Raw genomic sequence first — 23,566 nt, 5'->3', positions numbered from 1 at the left:
AGGCACTTTAATGATCAAATCAGTAATAAGTGTTTAAGAAGTATAATAATTTTATAAATATAAAATATTAAAAATAAGAACATAAAAAAATAACTAAGATATGATCTTTTGGTCATTAAGTCAACAATAATTATTAATAAAATTGTTGATGATAAGCTAAAAATAAATACACAATTAAAACTGAGTTATAACTTATATTAAGTAATGGATTTTGCCAATCAACTTTAATTCAAATGACATATTTTTTTCATACTCATTTAAAAGTTGTAAATTCGAGTAATATCTTGTCAATAATAATAAGAGAAAATGATAAATCGATCTCTGACTTTTTAGTCCGCGGACATTTAAGTTTTTGAGGATTTAAAAATATATTTAAGTCCATAACTTCTTCAAAATCTGGACACATCGATTCCTGGGTCTAATTTGTCCTATTTTAAAAACTCTTCCATGTATACATCCGTATCAATCAAGTCAGTATAACGGGAGTTACGTTTTATTTTTTCGTTGAGTTTGACAAACCCAAGTAAACATAAAGGATTGATATGTCCAAGTTTTAAAAAGGTAAGGAATTTAAATGTATTTTCAAATTCTCGAAGATTTAAATGTCCACAAATCAAAATGTCAATGACTTATTTGTTATTTTCTCTTATTAATTAAGTTGTCTGAATATTACTTTTAGTGTTAGATGTAATGTCGATTTGGCAATTGTAATGAAATTGAATAAAAAGTTGATATTCTTATTAACTACCTTGAAAACATAGTAACTGAATGGCTGAAGCATACATTTTAATTGGATAAATAACCAACTCAATCTACGTAGGTTAGGTAGATCAATATAATGTTTAGAAAATATTTTTTAGAATGATATATTTTTTCCACAAATACATTACCATTACACACATTACATACATCAAATATGAAATTTGAACAATTTGAGCAGCAAAGTCATCAATTTTAATTTCTATATACTATATCAATCTTTGTTATGTGTTATCATTGTATATACTTTTTAAGCCATGTTCTTATAATTGGGGCCCAATCCTCCAATAATACATGATGAAGTTATAAATGTGAGAAGCAGAAACAATTAATAGCAGGAGGAACCTTTCCTGTTTTTCTGATTTTATTAGCTTTTTCTGTGGCTCTAGATAACTCTTTCCTTCTTTTATCTTCCAATTGTGTTAATGCACCTTGTGCTACCTTATCTATGCTTGCTATCTTATTATTATAATGTTGTGTTGTCACTATTCTTCTTTTCTCCAATTCATTCTGTACCACCATAACCAATTAATTATATGATGATATTTTCATGACAAGTATTACATGATACCGAAAAATATAACTAGCTAGAATAATAATATGATAAACTCATCATAATTGAGACAAACCTTCTTCATTTCCATATGCATTTTGGCATGAATTTTTTTCTCTCTTTCCCAAGAAAGGATTTGGGACTTTATCTTCTCATAGCTACATACAATAACAACAATGAACAGATATTAATCCACATTCGTTCCCTATATACATCATCAAACCACCAAATTATTATTTAAAAAAAAAAACAGAGTACCGCTTTTGAATCTTTTTTAACTTGGCCTTTTCCCAAGCTTCTGCATTTGCTTTGTTGTTGTGTTGTATCGGAATCCCTATTTGTTTTTGGTGCCCTTGTGTTTGGGGCACAGTCCTTTTAGAAGATATATCATCACTTGAACCTCTTACAGGAGCACTTCCTTGTTTTCTCCTTCCATCTTCTCCAAATGATGATCTTTCCACTGAAGTATCCCCGCCTATACATATAACAACAATTTATTTTCATTAAGATTTGTGAAGATTTTAAAATAAGTCTAACAAGAAATGAAAACCTCTCTGATCTTTCATTTTAATAATTAAAATGAATTAATATTGTCAAATCATTATTCTTCTAGCAATAGTTCTAATAATAATAATAATAATAAAGCAAAGTATATTCCTTGGTCATAACAGTTATGAAATGGACTTAACTTGATGAACATATATAAGCATGCAATCTGGAAATTAAACATTAACTAGTAGTTAATTAATTACCATAAGTCGGTCGTTCAGATAAGGTGCTATGGTTTTTCCTTCTCGTGGATTGAGGCCTTGAAATCATGTTGGCAGCAGCAGCTTGTTCTATTGAATGAATGGAAAATGCAGCAGCTGCAACTGCTGTCACATGCTTGTCATCATTTCCAAATTTACCCTTCAAATTTCCCCTTCTGAACATTCTATAATGATATATCGTTAGTCTCAAATTAAGTAAGATAATGAATAACAATAATCTCAGTGGCATTATCACAAACAGTTTACATGCAGTTTGAAACTAAACACTGCACTTTTGAATGAAACTACGTACCTTGTCTACAAAAACTTGCACATTAGGTTTGGTTCTGAAATCTGAATGAATTGAAGATGATGAAGTCATGATGAGAGTATATTGATAAAGCTGAACAGGAAATGGTGAGAAGCAAGGTGAAATTTGATGCCTCTGCACGCAGCCTCTAAAGGAAGAAAAGGATCTTTTAATTTTGTATATATAGGTTTGTCAGAGCTACTTTATGCATTGCGGATGAAGCTGGAAGGGTATAATGTCACGTTCTACAGCTTTAATTTCTGAATTAAGAATGGAAGTGTATAAGCCCAAAAGGGCCCATGAAAAAATCGTACAAAAAAGGCCCAAAAGGGCCCATGAAATTGAAAAAGTAGAAGGGGAGTTTTTGGCGCTGAGAAGTTAGAACCTGAGGGAGTGAGTGAGTGAGTGAGGAAGAAGAAGAATGGGTCTAACAGAAGAACAGAGGCAACAAATCGAAGCAAATCGTCAAGCCGCTCTCGCCAAACGCAAAGCATTTCTTGAATCCCAACAACAACAACAACAACAACTACTTTTCAAATGCCAGAAGCTCTCTCATTCTCGCTACTCTTCTTCAACATCCAAACCCGCCCTTATTCCAAAGTTCGTTGCCAGGCTCGAAATATGCTCTCCAGATTCCTTCTCCGTCATGCCTATCCCCTCCGACGACGACAACTTCTCCGCCCTCAACGGCCTCCTCTCCGACCTCCTCCCCTCTCACTTCACTCAGATCTCCACCGCCGTTGCCGATGCCTCTGTCTACCACCTCTCCGACTACCTCCGCGTCCTCAACTGCCTCAAGGCAGCATCTCACCAGATTGCTGACGTGGAGGACATTCCCTGGAACACGCTCAAAGCCGTTGAGACCATGATGCTGGCGTCTGGTGGTGGCGGCACCTGGACGCCGACCAGGCCCGAGCATCTCACCGACGAGCAGGTCGAAGACCTCATCGCGAAGCTTCCGAGGAGTTTGGTGGATGCTCTGATGCCGTTTCAGTTGGATGGGATTAGGTTTGGACTCAGAAGGGGTGGAAGGTGCCTCATTGCCGATGATATGGGACTCGGAAAGACCCTCCAGGTAAAATCGCATCCTTTTTGCTTTCCCTGTGTGTCTTTTAGATTAAGTGATTAAACTGTTTGTTTTTGTTTGCGAGGATGTTAGAAGTAATTGAGTGGACCTAATTTCGTTGCACAAACTCGCTCAACTAGGAAGTATAGAATGTGTATATGTATTGCCACTTCTTAATGAGTCTGGTGATTGCTGGGGAGTAATGTGGCTTCTAAATTGTAATGTTTTGGCTGTTTGTTTGAAGATTTCACTAATATTTATAGGCTTTTGTGATTGGTTGGTGCGAATTTGTTCACTGAAATTGGAGCAACTGCAGGAATAAAATTTGCATTTTAAAAACACTAGGTTCATTGAGTGGTAGGCAAACTCATCACTTTTTCAGTAGTCTTGAGTTCAAACTTTATTGGTGGAAAATACCTTAAGCGATAGTTGCTCGAATCGATGGAGTTGAACTTCTGGTGATAGGTTTTACATACTAGAGATAAAGACCCAAAAGGACTGATAAGTTCTAGGGACTAGAGATTTGTCAAGTGGTGTTCATGGGTTCAAATACTAGAGATGGCTTCTATGCTTGCTAATTGCTAGGGTAAGGTTGCATATGTCTGTCCTTTTCAGACCCAATGAGGGGGGAGCTTCATGCACTAGCCAGCCCTTTTAGAGACTAGGACTTAGTGTTCGGTGCCATTTTTTTTTTTAATTTGAAATTGGTTGCACTGTATTTATTTATTTACCATGAAATATCTAACAAGGAGTAGTGATCTATGTATTTATTTTTTTCAAATGCATATTTTAGGCGATTGCTATTGCGGGATGTTTCATGCATGAAGGTCCTATACTTGTGGTTTGCCCTGCTGTTTTGCGTTTTTCATGGGCAGAAGAATTGGAACGTTGGCTTCCTTGCTGTTTGCCTGCTGATATTCATGTTGGTAATGCTGTATAATTTAAGTTGTGCATGATGCTATGTATTATGCTGCCTATTAAGTTCAAGGTAGGAGTCTGGTCTGGTTCTTGAGATGAATGAGGGTTTTTCCCCATAACAAATACCATACAGTACATATCCAGAGATTCTACTAATGAAAGTGTAACTGTTGAATTGCTTTGTTAGGTGCACAAATCTAATCGTCTTCTAATGATGCATCATATTAAAATTTGATTTGTTACTAGGAGACTACAATCTTGAAAAATGAACAGATATTGGTTTTGAGAATGGCAATATCAATACACCAAAAAGTGGGAAGGTGAATGAGGCACATTTTAAACCTGGTTTGAGAACTCTACAATGAAAGTTGGATGGAAGTTTTGTTGCAATGGTGTTTAGTAAAAAGTTGAGCACAGTTATACCCAACAAGATGAGCATGAGGCCATGAGTTGATGATCATATATATTGGTGCTTTTTTCTTAGGATTTTCTTTGGTGTATATAGGAAATTAGGCTTAATGAATTAAGGTTTTGAAGGAATGTTGTGTTATGGTGCGGTCAAGAAAAATTCGAACTGTACAGGCATGGATTTATTGAAGAAGGATTAAGTTTTTGAAATATTGTTATTTGTCTAAAGCAATTTCTTAGGCCAAGTTTGATTTTAACAATTTGAATAAAACTTTTTATTTTTTTTTATTTTAATATTTTTATTGTGATCTTTTTCATTCATTCTACTTTGTAATTTAGATTGTGATTGTTTCTTCTAAACCAGTTTTTGGTCATCAAGATAACCCTGTTCATTTAACAAGATGCCCTAGAGTTGTGGTTATTTCTTATACCATGCTCAATCGTCTAAAGAAGAACATGATTGAACGTGAGTGGGCTCTCCTGATTGTTGATGAATCTCATCATGTGCGATGCACGAAGAAAGCCAAAGAGTCAGGAGAGGTTTGCTGTATTTCCATCGCTTTTTCTTGTTTGTAAAATTTGGAATTCATATAATCAATGTTATTTTATGATAGATATAAATTCCTTTGTTATTAACTGCAATTGTTACTTATCTTGTATGCTACATTTAGGTGCATATATCATTAGCTTTTCCTTTAACTTGGCAATTGGCATCTCTTCTGCTGTTGTGGTACCAGAAAGAAGCTTCTAGCAAATGATTATTATACAATTTTACATTAGTTGTTCAAGATAAAAGCTTCCAGGAAATCATGATTATGTCTTTATGATTACCTACATTGTTATCTCTTTTTGTGTTCTTCAGCTGAAACCTAAAGAAGTGGCATTTATATTATCTGATTTTTCTTTTGTTCTAACAGACACAAGCTGTTCTTGATGTGGCAACAAAAGTCAAGCATATAGTTCTGCTATCAGGAACGCCCTCATTGTCAAGGTTGTAGCATAGTTCACAACAACCCACTGCTGCATAAGCTTTGATGCTGATAAGAATAATAATAATAATCCTTGGATGAAAACAAATATTTTTTTTTTCTATTTGGTTGGGGCTTCATATTTTTTGACTTTCTATTCTTCCTTTCAATTTGGTTCCACTTTTTCTTTTTAGTTATTTTACTTAATGTGATCTTGTACCTTATGTGCATATCTTCCTAGGTGCTAATAGACCATTCGACATTTTTCATCAGATAAATATGTTATGGTAAGTATATTCACATTGAACATTTGTAACTTTTAAAATATCTTTCTTGTAGTTCTGTTGACTAATTTTCTAAACAATGCATATATTTTACAGGCCTGGTTTGTTGGGGACAAATAAACGCGAGTTTGCAAAAACCTATTGTGACATGAAATTTTTCATGGGCATCCAAGGAAAAGTGTTTGCGGTATTCCTTCTAGAAGAGCTCATATTATCTACTTTGTGTTTGTGTGTGTGTGTTTATGTCTAATTTATGCATGTATATATTTGGTTAATTTTAATAATATAAATATAATGAATAAACAATAAGGTTTGACTGTGGTTTGCTAGTGGAAATGTTGTAAATTTTTAATGTTTTGTCTCTTCTAGATCATTATTTTTTTAAAAAAAATATTTTTAAAAGATCAAAGGTGCTTACAAGAGCTTTCAATTAACTTTTTTTTTTCTTTTTGATGGGAATTTCAGTCATGGACCCATTTTCAATAACAAGGTTTTCATCATTTTATTTTTTAGTTAATTATTTGTGATGAGGAAAAAAGCGATAAAATCTATTTCGATGGATCAACCTGTTTTGGGTATTTATTTGTTGGGATTCTGCTGCAGGATTATTCAAAGGGCATTCGGTTGGTGGAGTTGAACGTGTTACTTAAGCAAACTGTTATGGTGTGATCTCAATCCTCAAATTTTCTCATGATGACTTTGTGTTTATTTTTCTTTTCCTTTGGACTATTCCCCTTAATTACTTTTGTAGAGGTATTCTTTTGCTTGGTTTCTGGTTTGTAAACGTCAGCCTGGCATATTTATGTAATTAGAGCAAGTATACTCCTCCCTTTTTTATCCAAATCTGATTCTTTGATGACTGTAATTGCCCTCAATTTATTTGGATAGCCTATCCAATGAGAGAAGGCTTGATGCAGTTTTTATGAGACAAGGCTTGATATTTTTAAATAATTGTGTCTTTGGTTCACATTCTCAACATATGGATTCCATACCAACGACTTATTTTGCAGTCAATGTTGTGGCATTTGTTTAAGGATAGTTTGGGTGAAGTGATTTTGATTATATTATACATATGGTTGGCTTTTACACTTTATGTACTTAAAACCAATGTTTACTTTGTCATGTCTCCCCCATTGGATTTAACACCACTTTATGATATTGGTCCTATATTGTATAGAATACTATCTTATTTTCCTTTTCATGTATTGTGTAGATAAGGCGTTTGAAGGAACATGTGATGCTACAGTTACCTCCAAAGCGGCGGCAAATTATAAGACTGTTGTTGAAGAAATCAGATATTGTTGCTGCAAAAACTGCAGTTGGGGCATTGACAATTGATGACCCTGAACGTGCAAGTGAAGACATGCCTCTAGGAAACTCAGATGAAGTTGATGGTATTGTTTAGGAATCTTTGCCTCTACTGTGTGAAACGATGGATTTGTATGTCAACTAATGTTTAATCACATAATAACTCTCAGTTCATCATTGTTTTATTCATTGTTGATTTGGATGAGATTGCATAAAAAAATTCTGTGTAGTGTTGTAGACCAATTACTGTAGAACAAGGAATCATTCATGTGGTTGTTTATCATTTTATAACTGAAATGTAGCCTTAAGCGTAGGTCATTTAGACTTCATGGTTTTTTTATGGTACCAAAGTGACAAATAGTATAAAGATCACAAAAAAGCCAAATAGGAACCCTCAAGTGTCATATAACTAATACAATGTTGGCCTCTTTGATAAGATTACATTACCAACCTACCTTTTATCTGTGAGATTTAGGAATTTTAGAATACCAGAAGTTACCTAATAATGTACAATATTGTATTTAGGAATACGATAAAGTATCTTAACTGATATCTTAGGGTTGACTTTCATATTTTTCTTTAATTTCACATTTTGTATTTAAAATTATGATTATGAGTTTAGTATCATTATAAATTGGGATCAGTGCTCTGTTTTTTGTATCACTAGACATATGATATTGGACCATATCATATATATAGCTGATATTCAAATCTCTATTCTCCCTTACTCCTTGCTAAAACCGAACCCATAATATTAACTTTGTACCGCAGTAGCAATGTCTCTGTTATTTTGCTGCTACATACCCAAAAATTCAAAGTGTTATTTACCATGCTCTTATGATTTCATCTTTCTGTTTGACTGTTTGTTATGAGATGTTTCAGCTATCAAATTCTTAAATTTTCTTCTAATGCCACTCTCTGTCTGTCTTGCTATTCTTATGCATGTAATCATATCTTATTAAAACTGCAAGAATATATGGTATTAATCTTTTTCACCTCTCTGTTGCTAGGGGACCTTTCTGTCCAAGAACTTGGGATTGCAAAGCTTTCTGGGTTTCGTGAATGGCTTTCCCTCCATCCACTCATAGCAGGATCGGAGAATTCTAAAAAGATGATAATTTTTGCTCATCACCACAAAGTTCTTGATGGAGTACAGGTGCATTTATTCTCATTGGAAGCCACTGTTTATTAAATTCATTTGGCAGCATGTAAAATGGTTGAGTTGTTTTCCTCTTCCTAGATTGTTTGAAATCAGCTATTCCCAACCTCATTTTCTTAGGCCCTTGGTGCATTGATTACCTTAATGTCCAAGTCCCACACCATGAATGTGTAGATTTAATTTCTGACATGAAGTTTGTTTTCTGAACCATTTTAGGAGTTTATATGTGAGAAAGGTGTAGGTTTTGTGCGAATTGATGGAAGTACTCTTCCAAGAGATAGGCAATCAGCAGTAGTAGCATTTCGATCATCATCAGAGGTATTAGCTGTCTTTACAGTTTTTAACCCCGAATTTGTTGTGATGATATCCAGCTCTCTTTTTCCCTCATTTATAATGTTTCTTTGAAATTTTAAAATTTGATACATACTGAATAATAAATACACATAGTTTTTCCCCTTTTGCTTAAATAAAAATTTTTATTTGGCACCTGAATTGTGATAACGATCAGCTGACATCTTTTCCCCTTCTTAATTTTCAGTGTTGGTCTATTGGCCTTGGCCAAATTGTGGGCAGGCTTGGAGAGTCATAATTAGTATTACTAGTGGAAAAAATTAACTAATGTTGTTTAATTTTTTAAATGGACACTTTGGATCAAATTTTAAAAATTGTTTCTTATTTTGGATCGAAGGTATTAAAAATTTATGTGCCTTGTTAAGATTGAGTCTGATGGCCCTCCACATGTTACAAGAACAAAAGAACCATATTGACCATTTTTGTTAACTATTTGCCTTAGTATTTGTATGCACATATGTGTGGCCTTATTTTTTTGTCTGTGTCGTTCAACCAATTGTGGACTTATTTTATTTTATTTTGTTACTTAGGCCTACTTTGATTTGAGTTATATTTGCATGCCAGGTTAAAATTGCGATAATAGGTATTTTGGCAGCAGGTTTTGGACTTGATTTCTCAACAGCACAAGATGTGGTGTTCTTGGAGCTACCTCAGTGCCCAACTGTAATGCTTCAGGTTCTGTATAATTTACATAATGGTACCGTCTTTATTATATAAATACTATATACCACATTAAAAGATGACCTTAAAGACAAAGAATGTTAAGTTTGGTGCATCTATGTACAGCTGTTGATGATAACATTATTGCAAAATTGGAGCAGGGGTGAACCAATGAACTGATTAACTGAAAATAGCACTGTGTGGATGCTGAACTAACATACCTATAATGGGACTTAATGTCATTGTTTTTTTTAATAATATCGTCCCTAGTTTCACTTGGTGCACAATTTTTTGTCATCGATCTGATGTGTTAATAGTTCTCACCTACCGTATTTCATTTGTGATAGTTACCTTAATTGTGGCAATCACATAATTTTATTTTAGTTTATTAGACTATTCTTATTGATTTTAATGATTCCATCATATGAATCATATGATGTGCTGGTATTCTTTATACATAAAGGGTATAAGATCTTAAAACGTAAATAAGATGAACCTTTTTGTAGGCCGAGGATAGAGCTCATCGACGGGGGCAAAAAAATGCAGTTAATGTATACATATTCTGTGCAAAGGTGATGCTTGGCTCTTATTTTGAAGATTTGAGGAGGCAAAAAAAAAGCTTGTTGTGGTATGTACCTCTCAAGTAGCATTTTTTCATGTGATCCATCTGCAGGATACCTCGGATGAGTTGCGTTGGAAAAACTTGAATAAAAGTTTGCACCGTGTTTCAAAAACAACAGATGGAAAATATGATGCAATGAAGGAGATAGTGGTATTGTAGTTTTGGTTAAAATGCTTTTAGTTGAACTCACTATCTGATTTTGCTCTTTTAGCATTGGTGGCTGTTAGAAGTTGATTATTTGTCTATTTACTTTTGTGTTCTCTTTCACCAACCTCATTTTCCTTTTGGGGATGCGGGGTGGCAGGTTGATGATATTTCTTACTTAGAGACATATTTCAAAACTGATAGTTCTGACGAGCAATCTGCACGTGAAAAGGCATTAGTTGAAACACTGTTGGATAAGAAACCTTCCCCAGTAAATTTAAGTGAATCTGAAGTAAAACAAGATGATAAATCTGATGAGCAGGCTTCTTTTGACAATAACTCAATTTCTACTGCTAATATCACGGTAAGACTTGTGAGTCTTGTAGTGTGGGTTTTAAATCGTGTGTGTTACTTTAGCATGGTATTTAGTAGTCTTCTTTTCCCTATTATTTTATGGTAAAGTACAATTGATACATGTAACAAACTCCACCTAGTGGATTAAGGCTTAACAGTTTATTTCCTATTTCTATTTTTAACTATTATATTCTCGTGGTAGAATAGGATAGTATTGTTTCCTGCATTGATTTTGGCAAGGCTTCAATTATGGATGCAAATTGTAGTCTAGACGTGTTTTATACTGAGGATAGATTGTTTGGGAAGAGTTTTTAAGAGAAAAATGAAATGATAGAGGTGAATTGACATTACAGTTTATTTAACAGGGAGGGAATGGCAACATTTTTATTCATGTGTGGTTCCGTGTGTTTGTGAATGGCTAACGATCTCATGTCTTATTTTTCAGGTGCAGGACAAGAAATCAATTCCAACAGTAGAAGCAGATGACATGCAGCCTGACCATCAACTAGAAACAGATGGACATGGGTCTAGTCATGTTGGTTCTCTGCGTTTTGAGGTAACATTTATTGTCATAGTTGTTGATTGATATAAGAATGAGTTGGTTCGTTGACACATTGGTTATTACCCTAAATAATCAAAACAAGGCTCATGCAGTAAGCATGTCTTGAGTGATTTCTGACAATGCTGTAACTTGATTATTACTATTATTTTTATTATTGAAAAAAATACATGCAACAGTCAGATTTTCACCTTTTATGAAGTATTATCTGATGTTATAGGTGTGTCTACTTACATTAGTTTCAATGGATCCTGCGATTTATCATTGTCATGAATATGGGAATCTTCCTTTGCCCTTCAGGTGAGCCCATACACTGGTAGGATCCACTTGTATTCTTGCGTTTTGGGTACAGATGCAAGACCGCAGCCACTTTATGAAAATTTCCGACCAGAGGAACTTGAGTTGCTATGTCCTGTTTCTGATGATGAGAAAAAGAAGATAGAAGTTAAATCTGTCAAGGAGAATCCTGTTTATAGGCATTCTCTCATGGAGTTTGCACATGAGTGGAGGAGTTTGAGGCCAATTGAACGCAAGAAGTTACTTGGGAAACCATTACAGCTTCCTTTGGCAGTTGAATTATGCTATTTGAGTGAAAGCAATAACCACAATAACAAGGTTCCCATACTGTATTCCTGAACTCTGTTTTGATGAATATGATAATGTTTTGAATAAACTGTTGATCTTTGTTTTTTCTTTTATTCTGGGCTTTTGTGTATGAATATATAACTTAGCAGAAGTGTACAACTGACAGGGGTTATTAAATGGTGGAAGCAAACGACGTATGACACCTTTGGTGGAGGTCTGCCATCCTTTACCCGAAGACGCTGTGTGGAAGAAGGTTTATCTACGAAGTGGCCTTGGTAAGAAGGAAAAAGAATATACTCAAGGCTGGAGTGTGACTGATGAACCACTGTGTAAGCTTTGTCAAAAGCAGTGCATGTATGTCCTTGACCAATCATATACTCATGTGTTGCTCTTTATTCACTAAATGTTCTCGTCTTTATTCTTTAATAATACTCCACTCTCAGGGGTAAGAATGCCAAGGCACCTGAATTTTTCGAAGACCTGTTTTGTAACCTTGCCTGCTATGAAGAGTATCGCATGAGAACAAGCAACAGATTCTTACGTCAGGTAGTATTAATCATATTCAGATTACAGCTATCTTGTTTTGTTGTCCTGATGTTTCTCTATTTGAAGCCGTAGTGGGTATTTTTTATTTTTTATTTTTCCTGTCTCTGGGCTACTGTTAATTTGCTGGAGATTATTCGTTCAGGAACTTTTCCAAATTGAACATGGTGTCTGCACAAATTGCCTATTGGATTGCCATAAGCTTGTTGAGCACATAAAACCTTTATCATTGGAAAGGCGACGAGAGTACATTGAGAAAGTAGCACCAAAAGTCGCAAAGCGGAAGAAGATGTGAGTCTATGAAAGTGAAATACCTAATAACAATTCTCTTAAGATGTGAAAGATTGTAGGCTTGTTAGAAGACTTCTCATACAGAACAATGTTAATAAACTTGCTTAGTTAGGTTGACACCAACGTTTTTCTGAATCAGTTATTGACTTTCTACAGGCTTGAGAAGCTTGTCAATGATCCAACTGAAGGCAATGCATGGCATGCTGATCATATAATTCCAGTGTATCAAGGCGGAGGTATGATTTACTTGAGATAAAATCCTACCTGCCTAGGAAAAATTATATGTCTACGTTGAGTGATGTGTTTGTTCTGCAAATGAAAATATTTTCTACATTTTGTTTCAGGGTATTGTGTTCATTCATAATTCTTAAACACTTATTTTGGCATATACTTTAGACTGCAGTTAAAATAATAAACTTGTTTAACGAAGTTTGAATTGGCCTACTGAAAGGCAACATAGAATGATGTGTGTCAACATTTATTTAATCAGTTTTAAACTAATACACCTGTTCAGCCAAGTTTCCATTATTTATTTTTGCTAATTGTTCATTTTGTTTCTTACCTATTACTGTGTTCTATAAGATTTTCACACTGATATGTTGGTTTATGTTATGTCTCTTCACAGGAAAACATTAGATTTAGCTTTTCCTTGTTTTTATTTTTATAGGTGAATGCAAACTAGAAAATATGAGGACTCTGTGTGTGGCCTGCCATTATGATGTTACCAAAGAACAGTGTGATGAACGACGCAAAGCAAGAGCAAATGCCAGGAAACACCTAAAATTTGTAATGAATAACCTTAAAAATGGTCTGACGGGCACTACTGTCTCTAATGCTAAGGTATATTGCAAGCATAATTCCATTTTCTGTTGATGCATTTGAGTCAGTTTGCCAGATTGCATTTGTGTAAGTATGGCTGTGCTAGATGCAGGATCTGCATTCAGGTGAAAAAGCTATAATTACTAGTAAAAGGTTATTAATATGACCCAAATATGGAGGTATTTCCATTTCCTAAAATTACACGATACTTAAAAGCTTATAGTATAGCAAACAAATTTATTATAAAACTAATATAAAACAGAATTCTCAAATAAATAACTCAAGTTAGCACAATAATTGTGACTACAGTAAAACTTGGCTAATATATCATTTACTGCTATCTATTACTTGATAGTTTATTCATAGATTGCTTTGTAAGTAAATGTCATAGCATATATTCATATTCACATAACTTATGTATAAAATTCAGGAGCATGAGGCACAGGAAGGAGATAAGCTCTTTATCAATGTCCCTGGAAGTGCATATTCTCTAGCTGATCCCTCAGAAAGTGGAAAACATTAAATATATACATCATTATTTTATTGCTATAGAAATGTCCATTATTTGATTTTGCAGCAGCAGCTTACCCACATGTTTTTCTTTTGAGTAATTTCTTTTCATAGAAAAGCAGCAGTGTTCAACATATGGATTTGGAAAAGCCACTCTAAGTCTAAGATTAAGATAATCTTGGATTTTGGAGCTTCAATTTGCAACACATCATTGATTGCAACTGCTATTCCAAATTTCCAACCAATATTTTGTATGTAGTGTTGTATTAGTTAGTGCTCCATTTTGCTGACTACATGACCAAATTGTTTATGGGTCATGTTCCTATTCTGATGAAATGTATTTTATTCTCTATTAATGAAATTGTCCATATATTTCATCGTACGATTCTGGCAACTATATACCAAGCAAATATAGAATTGTGTAGTTTAGGTTGGCTTAATGTAATTCTACTTGTGACCTTTTTACTTATTCTATTTTACCATATAAATAAGAGAATATCAATGAGTTAAGATAAGAGAAATCAGTGGTAACTTAATTTTTCAAAAGAGATATAATTATCATTGCAATAATTCTTAGAGCACACTAATGATTAATCAAATGAACTTATGTAGCATTAGAAATCTGCTAAGGGGTATTTTCAAATCACTCATTTTAAACATCGAAAGTAACAGCTACCAAATAAAAAATACAAGGAATAACTTATTATGATTTTAATTATATAAATAAATCAAATTTTTCATCTAAATATTAAGATAATTATTTGGAATAATTTTATGACAATATTGCACCAGTAGAAGTTTTATTGAGATTAATGTTTATCAAATACTTATATTAATTAGGGCACAACTCTTAATGGCTAAGTTTATTAGTCACCAAAAAAAAGCCGATTGTAACATGTAGCATGGGCATTCAATCCTACAATTGCTACAAGGCCTAAAATTTCAGCAGCTGCTGAAATGAGTGTGGGAGTGGGTGCAACTCGCACAGACAGAAACCGATTCTTTTGCAATAGTGGCAGAATGTTGTTGACATGAGATGAATTAATGTGTTAGGTTTAAGCTATGCAATGCAATGGTGTGGTGAAGGCTTCTTTTGAGCTCGTGGCACTGCATTTCTTCGGTTCTTCCCTTCTTTTGATGCTCTGTTTGCTGATTTTTGAATGTGAAATTGTGAATGGATTAATAGAAATCAAATAATTGATTTTTTTCTGCTTCTCGTTTTTAATTCCTGAAATTTTTGTTAAAATTTTCTTGCTGCTGCTAAAAATGGATTAGGGATTAGGGATTATTTGTTGCTGTTTTGTAATTAGGGATTATGCTCTGTTAGCTTTATTGATTTCAGGTTTAGTGTGATTAGGGATTACTTGTTGCTGTTTTGTAATTAGGGATTATCCTCTGTTAGCTTTATTCATTTCAGGTTTAGTGTGATTAGGGATTACTTGTTGCTGTTTTGTAATGTTTGTTGCTGAATGCTAAAATGGAAATCAAATCAAATGTTGTTTGTTGCTTCCATATATTTTCTTTGATAGTATTTTCCCGATTATAAATTCTGGTTTTGAGTCAAAACTTTGCATTTGTTTTGTCTGTAGTTTGATTTGAGATCATTAGATCTGATCCGATCCTATTAAGTTCAAACTATTCGTTTGGATTTTTGGTGTAGAATTGTTGGTGACCTGTTTGAAGTGTGTATTTCTTGTAATTGGATCTGTTTTGAACTGGATTGTGATTTTATGCTGCATTAGGTGTTGATAGTTCATCTTGGGTGTAGTTTTGGGATCATTTGCTTGTTAATTCTCGGACATTTATTTTAGTAAGGATCTTCTTATACAAATTTGTTATCTTTCTTTAGGTTCTTTATAGTTTTATTTGTAATAAATTTATATAAATGCTGGATCATTTTGAACATGTCTGTTGGCGTAATTTCACTTTGTAGTATATATCATTATATCTTAAATGGTTTCCGAAGTATTATCTTTGAACGAGGTGTTTTTGTACTCTTTATTTTTAGTTAGGCCATTTTCAAGATGGAGTATTAATTTTTTTTCTTTTCAGTATATATGTAGTCCTTTAGTTAAATTTTTCTTTTGCTGAAAATCATCACTAAGTTGAATTTTTGTTGCTGATTGAACTTGAATTTGTTGCTGTCTTGTGAATAATCACTTGGTATAAATATTTTTTGTTGCTGAAAATCATCACTAAGTTGAATTTGCTGTTGATTATCATCACTAAACCTTGAATTTGTTGCTATCTTACTGAAATAATCACTTAGCTAAATTTTTTGTTGCTGAAAATTATTATAGTTGAATTTGTTGCTGTAAGAATAGATTTGAATTTCGGTTTTAATGAATTTGTTAATTATTAACTTAGCGATTGTGTTATTTATTGCTCTCTTTTGTTTATTTAAATTGAAAAAATATTTTATACTAATAACTAATTTATTATTTCTTTTTGCATCATTAATTATATCTAAAAATTAATATTTGATTATTATTAACATGTTTGTGAAGATGTTCATTTTAACTTTTTATTTTAATTTTATTTTTATAATTTTATATTTTTATTTAATTATCACTATTTTGTTTTTAGTTTCAAATTTTCAGAAACATAAAAACATTACACAATATACACCTCCTCCAATATTTGGGCTTAGAAGCTCCTTTGGCATAATAGACCTCACCATTGCCGTACATGTTCTGGCAACTCAAAATCCTATTCTACCCTGCCACAGCCACTCTCCTCCGAACTCCAACCACATGCTTCCTGCATTCCCTTTCGGACCCACCCCACTGGAAACCACCATCACCACCACCGCCGATTGTTTATCTTCAGAATCTCCTCAAGTTCCGGAGGGACAAGCCCGCCATCGAAGTGGAGCGAGCACTCGACCTATGTGGGTTCCAGCTTAGCGACAAACTCGTCTTCGAAGTGCTTAAACGGCATCATTCTGATTGGAGACCCGCCCTCGTGTTCTTTAATTGGGCTTGTAAAGCGAGTCCCGAGCGAAATGGGTATGTGCCAAGTTCCGTCGTTTTCAATGAGATTGTGGATATTCTCGGGAAGATGAAGCGGTTTGAGGAGCTCTACCAGGTGCTCGATGAAATGTCCCATAGACAGGGTGTCATGAACGAGTTGGTTTTTTCCACATTGATTCGTAGGTAGATTAACTGTTCTATTATAGAGCTTTGGATGTTTGATTTTCTTATGTGATATGTGATCTCAAAATGATTCCTATTAGCTTTTCTGAATTCTTTAATATCACTTTGGTACATTTTAAGAGCATTAAGTCAACTAACTAGGTGTCATTTAAATATGTGAATAGTTAATTTTGGGTGCTCTCCGATTACAGGTATGTGGGTGCACATAAGGTGGAGGAAGCTGTTGGAATATTCTATAGGAGGAAAGAGTTTGGATTGGAGATTGATTCTAAAGCATTTAGGACACTCTTGATGTGGTTGTGCAGGTACAAGCATGTAGAAGATGCAGAAACTTTGTTTCGCAGCAAGGTGAATGAGCTTCCACCTGATATAAAGTCCTGGAACGTGATCCTCCATGGTTGGTGCATCTTAGGGAACACACATGAGGCGAAGAGGTTGTGGAAAGACATATTGGCATCTAAGTGCAAGCCGGATCTTTTCACTTATGCAACATTTATCAAGGCAATGACCAAGAAGGGGAAGCTCAGCACTGCACTGAGGTTGTTCCATGGCATGTGGGATAAAGATTGCAAGCCCGATGTTGTGATATGCAACTGCATCGTTGATGCTCTTTGTTTCAAAAAGAGAGTTCCCGAGGCATTGGAAGTTTTCAAGTGCATGAGCGAAAGGGGCGTTGAACCTAATGTGGCTACTTACAACTCCTTGATCAAACACATGTGTAAGATTCGGCGAATGGAGAAGGTATACGAGCTAGTGAGTGATATGGAAAGGAGGAAGGGGAATTGTTTGCCTAATGCTGTTACTTATAGCTACTTGCTGGGCTCCTTGAAGGAGCCGAAGGAAGTTCCTGTGATTTTGGAGAGGATGGAGAGAAATGGGTGTAGCATGAATGATGATGTTTACAACTTGGTTTTGAGGTTGTATATGGAATGGGATGACCAGGATGGGGTGAGAAGAACATGGGAAGAGATGGAAAGGAATGGATGGGGACTAGATAGGCGATCTTATACAATCCTGATTCATGGGCACCTCAAAAATGGGAGGACGAAGGATGCCTTGCGCTATTTTAGGGAGATGGTGTCTAAGGGAATGGAGCCTGAGCCAAGAACTGAGAAACTATTGAGTTCCATGAACATTCAGTCAAAAGAAAGAACAGAAAAACAAAAAGGATGATGGTATTGGAGTTATCTAGTGATCCAATTCTTCCAATAACTTCATTGCCATTGGTTTGGGTTCTCTAAGTCGAAAATTGCCAACAGTAATATATCTTTGAAAGGCATTGAGTGCTAATATACTGAGACGCATAGGATGTTGATTTGGTTGAATTTTCGAACATTGAGATATTTTGCCAAACTCTTTAGATTGCCAAGAAGCAAGGAAAAAAGATAACCCGACACCAAATTTTAAGATTCAAGATTTTATGTTAATTAGAGGGTCCAGAAATTAGAAGGCTGGGGTTATTTCGCTCCCTTATCTGTTTATGATAGCTGTGTTAGTTGGATAAGCTTACATTTTCTCATCCAATTAAGCACCTCGGCAGATTTTCTACTAATATTTAAAAAAGAGAATTCAGCCGGTGGAAGCAATAGGAGGAACTATCTCAACTTAGGCTCAATCAAACAGTGCTTGGAAAATGAGAGAATGTACCGCTGAAGAAAGGAATGGAGGATTTGAAGAGTGATAGAGTTTGAAATGGAAGTTTCTTATAAAATTGATGCGTGTATTATGTTGGTTGACTTTGGCCTCTGTTTGTTTTTCTTGATTCTTTTTGTTTTTAGTAAGTAAATGTTTTGACAGTGAAGGCATTTAGTTTTTGAAGCCTTGAATTAAAATTATTTACAATTTAGTCTGATTGAAGAGATCTGGTAATTTGGAATGATTTCTACAATTTCTTAGCTCAGTTTTGCAGCTTCAGTATCATCGGAACTACACACATGTGATCAAAAATGGAAATTTGTATATTTACAGCTTAGTGATACAATTCTTGCATGAAAACCAAAGCAGGGAAATATCAAAGATGAAAGTGCCATGTTACATATCAACTGGCTTCTGTGAACAGGACATGGTACTTTAGCTTTGGATCATATTTCTTGAGGTCAATCTTCCTGCTCTTTTTCTTGGCATAGAAGAATCTAGTCCCAGCTGCTGAGACAAGCCTGATGATCTTGAAAAGCAGCTTCTTCTTAGAACCCATCCTTCTCCTGTGTGTTCTTGTCAGGTTCACCTCCCCTCTTTCTACTCAATCTCTGCCCAACAATAATATTGAAGTTTATTCCTTTTATTAGAAAATCACTGATAAAGCTTCGAATAAAACTTTGGATTTGATTGTTGGAATACAAATAGTTTGTACCTTTCTCTTTGTGGTGTTTGGAGCATATCTTTTGGCCTTACAAATAATGGGGTGAATTTTTGGCCTTCTAAACATCTCAGTTGACAAATAGCCTGAAATAACAAATGAGTGATTTTGATTCAGAGAAAGTTGAGAAACAGAGTCAACTATTGGTGATGGTTAATCAGCAAATAGTTGTAAGCTTTATGAGTTTACACTACATACATTACTTACCTCTGGAGAACACAGCATGGGAGAGGGAAGCAGAAGAAAAATGAAGGTGATGAGAGAGGAAAGGATTTCTTTTGTGACAAGAAAGAGTTAAGCCTGTTTTTGGACAAAAATGTGCTATAGCTATAGCAGTCGCCATCTCTCTCTGTTTCTTTGTATCTGCAGCGTATGGGTAAAGATGAGATTTTAACTGCTAGCTCGCTTTGATTTCAAGTAAAGCTTTTTTCTGTGTTCTTTACCGCCACTGTTTTGTCGTGTTTATTTATTTGTTTTACTGGTTTCGATTGGAGATGATGGTTTTTTTTGCAGCGTTGAACCCACACCCCCTCAAGAGAAGAAGAATGAAAATCTGGCCACGGATTCTGTGGGAGTATTATTTTAACCACCATAAAAATATTTATAAGTAGAACTCCGTTAATAAAGTTGTTAATAATTTTTAATAGTTTTATGAAACAAATTATTTATTAATATTAATTGTTATACATATAAACAGTGGTAATTTAATGTTACAATAATATACATTGATATCAAAAATTAATAATAAAATACAAAAATAATTGTTAACAAACCTACAATTTAATAATTAAAAATTATTGAAAGGTATCTTACAAAAAATTATTTAATTATTAAAAATTTTTTAAAAAAATACAATTTATTTAGTAAAAAAAATTTATTAAATGATATTTTGGTAAACAAAATTTAATTACAAAAAATTAAATTTTTGTTAAAGTCTATTTTTGTAAAAAATAATTTAAACACAAAAAATTTATAATGAATTAAAGAAATTTTTTTAAAAAAAATTATAAAAAAAGGAAGTGTATATTTTACAAATAAAATTGTCATTATTTTAATTTTTCTCATAAAAAGAAAGTATAATTTTCTCTATATTTTATTATTAACATTATTGTGGATGTCATTATTATTTATTTTAATTATTATTAAAAGCTCGATTGATTGATTTTGTTAATTAGATTTTTCTTTTAACTTTCATAATCCACGAACCATGAAAAATTATTACATATACTATATATCATCTATATGAGACCTTAGCGGAGTTACCACTTTTAAATTAAAAAATAATAATAACCTGCACAGTATTAACGACGCCACTCCGTTAACCCACTGAATTGATTATTGGGACCCATTTGTTATTTTTCGGCAATTTCGGCAACAAATTAAAGGCACGGGAGAATTCGTCAAATTTGAAACTAAAAAAAAATATTTCAATATAAAAATTTCAAGCAAGTCATTATAATCGACCGATAATTGACCCGGTCATATTATCGAATCACCAGGTCATTGGTTTACCTAATTATAATTAAATAAAAATATAAAATTATAAAAATAAAATTAAAATAAAAAGTTAAAATGAACATCTTGACAAACATGTTAATAACAATCAAATATTAATTCTTAGACATAATTAATGATGCAAAAAAAGATAATAAACTAGTTACCAATACAAAATATTTTCTCAATTTAAATGAACAAAAGAGAGCAATAAGTAATATAATCGCTAAGTTAATGATTAACAAATTCATTAAAACGAAATTCAAATCTATTCTTACAGCAACAAATTCAACTCGTTCATAATTTTCAACAACAAATTCAACTATGATAATTTTCAGCAACAAAAAATTTAGCTAAGTGATTATTTCAGCAAGATAGCAACAAATTCAAGGTTTAGTGATGATAATCAACAGCAAATTCAACTTAGTAATGATTTTCAACAACAAAAAATATTTATACCAAGTGATTATTCACAAGACAACAACAGATTCAAGGTTCAATTACCAACAAAAATTCAACTTAGTGATCATTTTCAGCAAAAAAAAAAAAAATTAACTAAGGGATTACATATATACTGAAAAGAAAAAAAATTAATACTCCATCTTGAAAATGGCCTAACTAAAAATAAAGAGTACAAAAACACCTCGTTCAAAGATAAGACTTCAGAAACCATTTAAGATATAATGATATATACTACAAAGTGAAATTACGCCAACAAACATGTTCAAAATGATCCAGCATTTATATAAATTTATTACAAATAAATCTATAAAGAACCTAAAGAAAGATAACAAATTTGTACAAGAAGATCCTTACTAAACTAAATGTCCGAGAATTAATAAGTAAATGATCCCAAAACTACACCTAAGATGAACTATTAATACCTAATGCAGCATAAAATCACAATCCAGTTCAAAACAGATCCAATTACAAGAAATACACACTTCAAACAGGTAACTAACAATTCTACACCAAAAATCCAAACGAATAGTTTGAACTTAATAGGATCAGATCAGATCTAATGATCTCAAATCAAACTACAGACAAAACAAATACAAAGTTTTGACTCAAAATCGGAATTTATAATTGGGAAAATACTATCAAAGAAAATATATGGAAGCAACAAACAGCATTTGATTTGATTTCCATTTTAGCATTCAGCAACAAACATTACAAAACAGCAACAAGTAATCCCTAATCACACTAAACCTAAAATGAATAAAGCTAACAGAGCATAATCCCTAATTACAAAACAGCAACAAGTAATCCCTAATCACACTAAATCTGAAACCAATAAAGCTAACAGAGCATAATCCCTAATTACAAAACAGCAATAAGTAATCCCTAATTCCTAATCCATTTTTAGCAGCAGCAAGAAAATTTCAACAAAAATTTCAGGAATTAAAAACGAGAAGCAGAAAAAAAATCAATTATTTGATTTTTATTAATCCATTCACAATTTCACATTAAAAAATCAGCAAACAGAGCATAAAAACCGAAGAAGTGAAAGCAGTGTCACTAACTTTTGTACTCATGCAATGGTCCAACTCACCATAAGAAAGGTCAAACAATAGGACCATTTGTCTTGTAATGTATGGATAATTTTTTTGTATATTGAAAAAATCTTGGTGTAATACTCAATTATTGAATTTTATGATTTTTTTTAAATTGTGGGAACAGTACAATACGCCCTTCTTGGATACGCCCCCTTGTTACTTTTTTTTTCTTGCATGAGTGATTATTATTTAATAAAACGGAAAGAGTACATAAAGAGTACGCAAAGATAATAAATTTTGAAAGAATAAAGAAAAAAAAGAAAAGATAAAAAAATTTTATTGATTGTTGATTGATTGAAATTGTAAATTATGAAGATAAAACTGAATATATATAATTGAATTTGTAGAGCGTAAGATTTTTTTATTGTTGTCATGGACTAAAATAAAAAAAGTAATTTAATATCATTTTTTATTTTTAGTTATAAACTTTGATATTTGAACTTGTTTGTGAATTTGTTATATATTATTTTTTCTCCTATAAGAATCGCGCATGCTGAAGTTTTACCTGTATGATTCTACTGCCAGTGATATTGCCAGTTTTGTTCGCCCAAGTATTGAGGCTGAGTTGGCAAAGAGTGATTGAGGAAGACCATTTGATAATATTTGTTCTCATTGTGCTCAAGCTAAACCTCATAAATTGTCTTTCCTTCATTCTTCTATATAGCACTACTACTGCTTGTTTTCTCTGATGTTTGGAGACCATCACCATATATCTCTCATTTAGGTCATAGATTTTATGTGACTGTACTTACTTACTTTAATGTTTGGCTTTTATTGATGCTTGTTTACTGCCTTTGTATAATTTCAATTTTCTAAGTAAGGTGGGAAAAAAAATTTCACGTTTAGTTCCTATTTATATACATTAGGCATATACTAAATCACAAAAAAAATATTTATAATAAAATATTTATAATAAAAAAATTTGAAATGTACTCCTCTTTAGAGTACTCATAATATATTTTAAGCCAATTTTAAATTTTATAAAATTATTTATAATAATTAAAAAATGCTTATATGTATTTTAAAATTTTTATCAAGGTGAGAATAAAAAAAAATGCTTATAATAAAAAAATTTGAAATGTACT

At 33.1% G+C, this 23,566-nt stretch overlaps 3 protein-coding genes across 5 annotated transcripts in view; 2 read left to right on the top strand and 1 right to left on the bottom strand.

Moving 5' to 3' along the window:
- The window catches only part of LOC107463590 (uncharacterized), a 9,665-nt gene extending 7,091 nt beyond the window's left edge, over window positions 1–2,574 (bottom strand). For 2 of the 3 annotated variants that reach the window (XR_008002193.1, XM_052253192.1), the window contains exons 1-4: window positions 2,375–2,574; window positions 2,065–2,246; window positions 1,571–1,787; window positions 1,389–1,470 (exon numbers count right to left, since the gene is read on the bottom strand). Coding sequence is in view for 2 of the 3 variants with exons in the window: in XM_052253192.1 (XP_052109152.1) it covers window positions 1,389–1,470; window positions 1,571–1,787; window positions 2,065–2,245 (480 nt within the window). In the remaining variant the exon portion in view is untranslated. Of the gene's footprint in view, window positions 1–701; window positions 1,270–1,388; window positions 1,471–1,570; window positions 1,788–2,064; window positions 2,247–2,374 lie in introns of those variants that run through there. The other variant, XM_021130258.2, reaches the window with a different exon arrangement.
- A 192-nt stretch (window positions 2,575–2,766) lies between these two features.
- LOC107463622 (uncharacterized) lies at window positions 2,767–14,305 on the top strand. The gene is made up of 22 exons (XM_016082449.3): window positions 2,767–3,446; window positions 4,231–4,363; window positions 5,128–5,303; window positions 5,681–5,754; window positions 5,983–6,018; window positions 6,112–6,202; window positions 6,619–6,678; window positions 7,229–7,409; window positions 8,334–8,479; window positions 8,699–8,800; window positions 9,398–9,508; window positions 10,000–10,065; window positions 10,167–10,265; window positions 10,420–10,623; window positions 11,059–11,169; window positions 11,473–11,787; window positions 11,924–12,111; window positions 12,201–12,303; window positions 12,446–12,591; window positions 12,748–12,827; window positions 13,259–13,431; window positions 13,841–14,305. Exons 1-22 carry the CDS (start codon window positions 2,793–2,795, stop codon window positions 13,931–13,933), a joined length of 3,342 nt encoding a protein of 1,113 aa, XP_015937935.1. The 5' UTR covers window positions 2,767–2,792; the 3' UTR covers window positions 13,934–14,305.
- A 2,193-nt stretch (window positions 14,306–16,498) lies between these two features.
- Window positions 16,499–18,970, top strand: LOC107463591 (putative pentatricopeptide repeat-containing protein At3g15200). Its single transcript, XM_016082410.3, has 2 exons — window positions 16,499–17,075; window positions 17,267–18,970. The coding sequence occupies exons 1-2, from the start codon at window positions 16,609–16,611 to the stop codon at window positions 18,246–18,248; spliced, it is 1,449 nt and encodes a 482-aa protein (XP_015937896.1). The 5' UTR covers window positions 16,499–16,608; the 3' UTR covers window positions 18,249–18,970.
- The last annotated feature ends 4,596 nt before the right edge of the window (window positions 18,971–23,566 follow it).

The sequence above is a fragment of the Arachis duranensis genome, chromosome 8 (genome assembly GCF_000817695.3).
Source record: "Arachis duranensis cultivar V14167 chromosome 8, aradu.V14167.gnm2.J7QH, whole genome shotgun sequence".
In the NCBI taxonomy this organism is placed as follows: domain Eukaryota; kingdom Viridiplantae; phylum Streptophyta; class Magnoliopsida; order Fabales; family Fabaceae; genus Arachis; species Arachis duranensis.
The sequence above is the reverse complement of the archived record's forward strand: the minus strand, read 5'-3'. Positions and strand labels throughout refer to the sequence as shown.

What these genes read in the sequence shown, in the direction of transcription:
- LOC107463622 (XM_016082449.3), top strand. Translation starts at nt 2,793, where the DNA reads ATGGGTCTAACAGAAGAACAGAGGCAACAAATCGAAGCAAATCGTCAA. An exon ending in GCCCAACTGTAATGCTTCAG is followed by an intron (nt 9,509 to 9,999) that starts GTTCTGTATAAT and finishes ACCTTTTTGTAG; the next exon opens with GCCGAGGATAGAGCTCATCG. An exon ending in GCAATAACCACAATAACAAG is followed by an intron (nt 11,788 to 11,923) that starts GTTCCCATACTG and finishes TACAACTGACAG; the next exon opens with GGGTTATTAAATGGTGGAAG.
- LOC107463591 (XM_016082410.3), top strand. Translation starts at nt 16,609, where the DNA reads ATGTTCTGGCAACTCAAAATCCTATTCTACCCTGCCACAGCCACTCTC. An exon ending in TTTTCCACATTGATTCGTAG is followed by an intron (nt 17,076 to 17,266) that starts GTAGATTAACTG and finishes CTCCGATTACAG; the next exon opens with GTATGTGGGTGCACATAAGG.